Source organism: Cetorhinus maximus, chromosome 10, assembly GCF_964194155.1.
Source record: "Cetorhinus maximus chromosome 10, sCetMax3.hap1.1, whole genome shotgun sequence".
NCBI lineage: Eukaryota > Metazoa > Chordata > Chondrichthyes > Lamniformes > Cetorhinidae > Cetorhinus > Cetorhinus maximus.
Genome location: NC_135888.1, coordinates 99,243,980 through 99,252,197, shown reverse-complemented (window position 1 = coordinate 99,252,197; position 8,218 = coordinate 99,243,980). Strand labels below are relative to the sequence as shown.

General features: G+C 38.4%; 1 protein-coding gene across 2 annotated transcripts; it reads left to right on the top strand.

Moving 5' to 3' along the window:
• Positions 1-2,931: 2,931 nt before the first annotated feature.
• On the top strand, positions 2,932-5,761 carry LOC144685869 (thymosin beta-11-like). Of its 2 annotated transcripts, none has more exons than XM_078550852.1 (3): positions 2,932-3,017; positions 3,828-3,935; positions 4,235-5,761. In XM_078550852.1, exons 2-3 carry the CDS (start codon positions 3,836-3,838, stop codon positions 4,270-4,272), a joined length of 138 nt encoding a protein of 45 aa, XP_078406978.1. In that variant the 5' UTR covers positions 2,932-3,017; positions 3,828-3,835; the 3' UTR covers positions 4,273-5,761. The 2 variants fall into 2 exon arrangements, with proteins under 2 accessions (XP_078406978.1, XP_078406979.1); XM_078550853.1 differs by having other exon boundaries at positions 2,942-3,017; positions 3,831-3,935.
• The last annotated feature ends 2,457 nt before the right edge of the window (positions 5,762-8,218 follow it).

Sequence of the window (8,218 nt, the reverse complement as noted above, 5' to 3'; positions counted from 1 at the left end):
GTGGTGATCTTTCAGGAATCACTGGAGTCAGGGAGGGTCCCAGAGGACTGGAAAATCGCTAATGTAACCCCCCTGTTTAAGAAGGGAGTGAGGCAAAAGACGGGAAATTACAGGCCGATTAGCCTAACCTCGGTCGTTGGTAAGATTTTAGAGTCCGTTATTAAGGATGAGATTTCAGAATACTTGGAAGTGCATGGTAAAATAGGGCAAAGTCAGCATGGTTTCATCAAGGGGAGGTCATGCCTGACAGATCTGTTAGGGTTCTTTGAGGAGGTAACGAGTAGGTTAAACAAAGGAGAGCCAATGGATGTTATCTACTTGGACTTCCAGAAGGCCTTTGACAAGGTGCCACACAGGAAGCTGCTCATTAAGATAAGAGCCCATGGTGTTAGAGGCAAGGTACTAGCATGGATAGAAGATTGGCTGTCTGGCAGGAGGCAGAGAGTGGGGATAAGGGGGTCCTTCTCAGGATGGCGGTCAGTGACTAGTGGGGTTCCACAGGGGTCAGTGTTGGGACCACAACTTTTCACTTTATACATTAATGATCTTGATGAAGGAACTGAGGGCATCCTGGCTAAGTTTGCAGATGATACAAAGATAGATGGAGGGACAGGTAGTATTGAGGAGGCGGCAAGGCTGGAGAAGGATTTGGACAGGTTAGGAGAATGGGCAAAGAAGTGGCAGATGGAATACAATATGGGGAAGTGTGAGATCATGCAGTTTGGTAGGAAGAATAGAGGCATAGACTATTTTCTAAATGGGGAGAGAATTTCTGGAGTGCAAAGGGACTTGGGAGTCATAGTCCAGGATTCTCTTTAGGTTAACTTGCAGGTTGAGTCAGTAGTTAGGAAGGCAAATGCAATGTTGGCATTTATTTCGAGAGGACTAGAATATAAAAGCAGGGATGTGCTGCTGAGGCTTTATAAGGCTCTGGTCAGACCACATTTAGAATATTGTGAGCAATTTTGGGCCCCGTATCTCAGGAAGGATGTGCTGGCCCTGGAGAGGGTCCAGAGGAGGTTCACGAGAACGATCCCAGGAATGAAAGGCTTAACATATGAGGAACGTTTGAGGACTCTGGGTCTATACTCGATGGAGTTTAGAAGGATGAGGGGGAATCTGATTAAAACTTACAGAATACTGAAAGGCCTGGATAGAGTGGACGTGGGGAAGATGTTTCCATTGGTAAGAGAGACTAGGACCCGAGGGCACAGCCTCAGAATAAAGGGAAGACCTTTTAGAACAGAGATGAGGAGAAACTTCTTCAGCCAGAGAGTGGTGAATCTATGGAATTCATTGCCACAGAAGGCTGTGGAGGCCAGGTCATTGAGTGTATTTAAGACCGAGATAGATAGGTTCTTGATTGGTAAGGGGATCACAGGTTACGGGGAGAAGGCGGGAGAATGGGGTTGAGAAACTTATCAGCCATGATTGAATGGCAGAGCAGACTCGATGGGCCGAATGGCCTAATTTCTGCTCCTATGTCTTATGGTCTTGTGGTCTAAATCATACTGTAGCTAACCTCCATCCCATTGCTAGTTATTAATTTATACTGAAAAGAACCCTTCCAGAATATGTACAGCCATTTCTGCTTCATAGAAATGTGTACATCAATTCAGAGAGGATGTGATTTTTTGAGAAATGAAAGTAAGTTTTTGTCACATTGTTCTTTTGTTTTGTAGCTCCTCTGCTGGTCGCTACATTTCCTCTTGGAGCTGGCCGATAGAAAGTCTGGACCATTATGATAGATATTGTTTTGATTGGAACCAGCACAGCGTTCAGTTGTCAGAATTAGAGTCATTATGGCATAGAAGGCGGCCATTTGTCCCATCAAGTCTATGCCAGTTCTCTTTAGATCAACCCAGTCAGTGCCATTTCCAGACCCCACCCCCACCACTGCTCCATCCCCATAGTCCTGCAAGTTTATTTCCCTCAAGTGAAATCCAATTTCCTTTTGAACTCATTGATTATCTCCGTTAGGCAGTGAGTTCCAGGTCGTTGCCATTTGCTGTGCAAAAAGTTCATCCTTACATCCTGTGTCTAAGAACATAAGAAATAGGAGCAGGAGTAGACCATAATGCTCCATGAGCCTGCTCCACCATTCAATATGATCATGGCTGATCTCCTGTCTTAACTCCACTTTTCTGCCCACTCCCCATGATTCCCCGAGTGACCAAAAACCTATCTCAGACTTCAAGGTACTCAATGTTGGTCATTCGCAACCTTTTGGGATAGAGATTTCCAAATGTTCGCAAACCTTTGAGTGAAGAAGTGTCTCTTCATTTCAGTCTGAAGTGATAGGCCCCTTATCGCGAGACTGTTCCCTCGTGCTCTCGATCCCCCAGCCAGGTGAAACAACCTCTCATTGTCTACCCTGTCAAGCCCCTTCAGAATCGGGTATGGTTGTCACTTTATGAATTAAAAGGCCATTGAATATTTTTCAAAATGTGTCCTGGCAACTGTTTGTTCCCGAATGATATCTACAAGACGATGCAAATGATAGTGTTTGGAAAAATGTCATTGTGTTGTGTATGCGCGGCATTGCAACGAAACTAATGTTCAGCCCTTCTGTTTCTCCAGGAATAAGGAGTGTCTCTTCACTCAAGTGTACTCGTTGGTTAGAGTGTATTATTCACGGCTGATTGTCATTCCGTGAATGCGTGGATGTTGGTACAAAGGTACATTTCTTCCCATCCCTGGGAGAAGACAATTCATTTGTACACTATTCACTTGTACACCACAATACAAATCTCCAATAGTGTATTTCACTTGCGCCCTGAATCCTGAGAAATGGCTTCTCCAAACCTTCGTTTCGCATCAGGTTTCTGCTGATGCTCAAAGTCTGTACCAGGAACACTGCAATACCATTTGCTGCACAGTTGTTTCCGGAAAGGCGGTCCTTGTTGTGTCAGACATTTATGCTAATGACGCGGAGCTCTGCGCTTTTTAATCCACGCCCAGGCAGTGCAGATAGAGAATAGTGTCTGAATCTTTCGTAGAGCGGGACAAAGATAAGGGTAAGTAATACTCCCACGCTCTTGTATTTTTTTAAAGCGTTCATTCCTTAACATTTGTATATTACAGCATCCAAACATTTCTTGAATTTGCACGTATTTGGATTAATGATCCGATCATATTCGCAATTTTAGCAGTTTTGCTGAGCAATCATATCCTTTATTAAAAATAGTAACGGATGAAGGTGTTAGAGTATTTAGACAAAGGCGTGTATAAATCTTCGGGGCCGAATCGTTGAAGGGTTGAAAATTCAATGGGATTACAAATTTTGAATTCTTGGAACCAGATTGTTTAATTTCAAATTCTGTGTATTGGGAGGTTTTCTTTTGATTACCTGTTTTATTTCAAATTCAGAGTTACATGAAATTCAACTATCTAATTCTCTTAATTTTTATTTTTTGAACAATAACACCAAAAATCTGAATCTGAATTGATGTCTTTCAGCAGGGCGGCTCCCATTGACAACAATGCTAAACAGAGGAATGTAGGATTAGCGTGATCTTAATACAATCTTTGGGAGGAAAAATCTGCAGAGCCAAATTCGCCAAACATAATGTTAAAATTTATGCTTTCCTGATAACCGCTTGTAGTCTTCTGTACAGTTTCATGCTGTGCTTCGTTGAGTATTAATACTCGTTTTTATTTGTCAAACTCTTGGTTAAAGCAGTTTTTGCACAAAAAGGCCATGTTTGAGATATTATTCAAGGATAAATGTTTCATACTATTTTCTAGTGTGTGCTTTGTATTCACAATAAGTGACTTTATATGCCGCATTGCACAGTATAGCCTTAGATAGTGACTTTATTTTGCAGCAGACGCCATGTCAGACAAACCAAATCTTTGCGAAATCATACAATTTGATAAGAAAAAGCTGAAGAAGATAGAAACCAAAGAGAAAAATCCTCTGCCAACAAAAGAGAGTAAGTACGTCAAAGCTCGAGCCAAGCCTTCGGACTGCTGACCACACCTGTACGATACTATCGTGAAGGATAATTATAAATTGTTATCATTTGGCGTGAAGTAGTGTGAAATGTACAAATTGTTGTTTAATACTGCAGAATATTTTAATGCCTGGTATAATAGCAAATAATGGGTTGTGTCCAAACGTATATGTATGATTTTATTTTGCTCGGAAGGTTATTGTTATAGGAACCCTGCTCAGGCAGTTGAAATTAGATTGCATAGGTTTTGCTAATAGGTCGGTTTCTTTTTGTTTCAGCAATTGAAGAGGAAAAGAGGCAAGAATCAGCTTCATGAATGTGAAATGGAGGAGATGCAACTTTTATTTTTTTTAAGTTGACTGGTTTTCGTTTCAAACCCTTACTGCTAACTGACTTGCGGATGGGACTCTGTTGTAGCATCCAGTCCACTCCCAAGATGGGGACTACTCCCTGTATTGCACCAAGGGACCAACTTATCAATATAATGGTGTTTGAACCATTCAGTGATAGGAAACAATGTATCTGCACACTAAACATGTGAAGTCAGTTTTATTTTATTTGTGTATTTAACATCAATCTTTCCATGGACACTTCTATGCTTAACATCTTACAAAACTAATAAAAAAAACAATGAAATAACCAAATGTGTGGAATAGTTTAGATTTTTTCTTGCCCTTCCTCATCCCAAAGAAATCTTTAGAGGTAATTGGCAAAATCCATCGGGGGTTCTTTTCATTAAAGACTCCCAAATGAAATGATGCATCTGATAAATGTTTGCCCATCTTGGAGACACTAATTGAATGAACATTGTAGTAGTTTACTGGCATAATTTTTCAGAATTTTACTAAACATATATTAAAGAGACGAGGCAACAGTCAAGTGGCTGAGAAATAGTTATTTTTGAATGTTTAACAGCATTTTCAATTAATTTTCATATTAACATATAATACCTGTAATGAAAATGATATATGGTGGTCCTCCATCATAGGTTGCATCAGTCAGAAGCCTACAATTTATAATTTGTTCTAGTTATGATTCATTTTTGACCCCAGCTCTGTGATGCTACTCATTATCCTCAAGCTGAGACAAAACAATCTGTTCTCAACTATTTGCAAGACAACTCAACTAATGATTTATTTTTTCCTTCCTCCCAGAGGAACTTCCTCAAACTATACAGTGAAGATTAAATATTATCGGTACAAGTTTATGTTCTGTTGTCATACTGCAATGTTACAACTGCAATGTTACATCTTCAATGTATTATGGTGTTCAATGTAGATATCCTTTCATATAATTGTAACAAACAATGCTTGGGTTCTTGATAGTCTGTAAATAAATGCATACAGTATTATCTGGTATAGCTCTAAAGGTGCTATAATTCCTCCTTTAATATATGGAAAAGTTCTGTTTAGGCTCTGTAAAGGATTTATAATTGATTTAAACAGTCATTGTGCACATAATTCAGAAGAATGTGTCCTTTTTGGGAATCTCTGTCCAATACAAAACATAAATAAGGCTGTGGTTTAATTCAATAATTATTGTCATATGTGTCACCACTGAATTGTTCTAATCAAAGTCATAGTTCTGGCCTGCCAATAGCATTTAAAGGGCTATTGTAACAGAAAGTGTGACGATTATATGATTTGTGGATTTTGTTTCCAATTCTTGAAGAACATTTTAAATTTAATTTTTCCAGAAGACACCATTTTTTTAATGGATACTTCCTATAGAATTGCACATTTTTTCCAAATAACCATTTTGTAAGTTTGAAAGATTACAATAAATGGAAGTTGCATCAGTCAGAAGCCTACATTTTATATGTTGTTCTAGTTATCATTCATTTTTGACCCCAACTCTGTGATGCTACTCATTATCCCAAGCTGAGGCCAGGCAGCCTGTTCCCAGCCATTTGCAATACAACTCAACTAATGATTTCTTTTCTCCTCCCTCCCAGAGGAACATCCTCAAACTATACAGTGAAGATCAAATATTATCAGTACAAGTTTATGTTCTGTTTTCATATTGCAATGTTACAGCTGCAATGTATGATGGTGTTTAATGTAGTTATCCCGATATATAATTGTAACAAACAACACTTGGCTTTTTGATACCCTGAATAAATGCATACAGTATTGTCTGGTACAGCTCTGGAAGTGCTACAAATCATCTCAAAATCCCCAACCTAAGTAGGAGATATAAATCTTCTTCTGGAAATCAGCTAAAAGTAAGTTTGGGCTTGACTGGAAGACCCATCCTCCATCCTCACGGTTAAATGTCTAAGCTCATACAAAATATTGGTTGGAAGATGGCTGCTGCTGAAACCTGTGGAAGTTATGCTGACTTACATCATCCCTTTCAGGAGACAGGAATAAGGAAAATTTGTGGAGAAAGGGACAAGCTTGATAATAATTCATTCATATTGCTTAATTTTAATACATTTTATTTACATAAGGATTTAAGATTTATTCCATTAAATTATTTTGTTAATTTTCCATAACATATCCTTCAAATTTATAATTAATTTGTCTTCCCTTTTTACCATTAATTTTATAACATAAAAACAATGGCAGACTTACTGAAACCAAAAAAAGGACTCTGGTTTAGTTACAATAGAATGCTGATATTGTTAATTAATAAATTGACAATAGTTACGGTTAACTGAACAGATAAAATACAAAGGAGTTCGTAACATATAAGGAGATTTTTTTTAAAGACGTATTTTCATCATTGACTTTCCATAGTTGAGGTTTCAAAATATCTAGACCTTATCTCTGTGATGACGTATGAATTTCATGGGACCCGGGAGAGAGTCACTGGACACAATAGCCCTCTCTATGGTAGCGCTGTCGACATAGGTGATTTTTTTTACAGTCATGTTGTCCGTTCATTTTTGAAAACTGCTACTGCACAATTAGTCCTAGGCCAGCGGATTCCTTATGCAGTCAAAGTATATTTCCACACTGCTTTCCATATTCAAACCATGCAAAGTTATTAACAATAAGAAACACATGCATGCTGCAGTTTCTAGACTGAAAATACTGAAGGATTTCAACTGCACAATAAGTTTAGAATAAATAACATCTAAACAAATAACATCTTTGACAAAAAAAAAATCCCTTTTTAATTTTTAAATCCGCTGCTGTGTTTGTACACAATGTCAGTTCAAGGTAAAATGTTTTCAACATCTTATGCTATGCATTGGTTTACTGCTCTAAAAATGTCGAAGTGCGGAGCCTCAATGATCTTTCAAGATTTATACTGGGAACAATAGCACCTTTATGACAAAGCCGTGGGCTGGGAGAAATGGAAGGTCTATCAGCAGATCCAGTATTTTTCATATCGAGTATCACATCTAATATGCATATAGAAAAGGTCCCAATGTAGACAATGTGAGTCAGCTAGCCAGATGGGCAATTGATTTTGGAACATTCTGAGCTTGGAACAGCTGGCATCACAGTGGAACAGACGAGGCAATTCTTAAGTCTTTGTTGAAGGGTGCAGACAAATTTGTGAAGAAATGAGGCTGATATAATGCCAATTTATAACCACTCTGCTGCTGGATATTACCTGTACTTGTGGGATTATTCATATTTTTCATCTTCCTTGCAATTAAAAAGCATATTAAATATAAGCCCTCTTTTTTTAATAAAAATGCTATTGCGTGGCTTGTATAATTTTAAATGGTGCTCAATTATGTCCAGAGTCTACTTGAATATTGTACACGGTGATCTGTTTTTTGCGCTGTGCTCTGCGCTGGCTGTTACATTGTGTCTGGAAAAATAGTCAGCTGATGGTATTGATGTCTGCACCAAACAGACAGCACGTTTAGCTGGTCCAGGCATAATCAGCAGTGCTGGATTAGTTCCCAGGGTGAACACAATGAACAACAACATAAGGTGTCTTTTACAATCGGAAACATTATGTTATTTTAAGGAGTTTCTTACTAGATATTTTTGTTTATTAGTATCTACAGTTCCTGCAAAGATAACTCCTGTCTTCTTTACTACCAACAATCTCAATTTTCTCTGCCTCGTCCCTGTAGCCTCACCTTAAACAAAGTACTAAATGCATTTTTTACATTAAGAATAATTCTCCAAGCTCATATATGTACTCTATGTTGCATTGTTTTATTTTACTAGCTGACTTTGGCTGCGTGGATTCAGTATCTGCTCCTGTGCTAGGATTGGAACTCACTGCCTATAGGATGGTTGATAAGAAATCAATATTAGCCTTCAAAAGGGAGTGATAAATACCAAAATGGT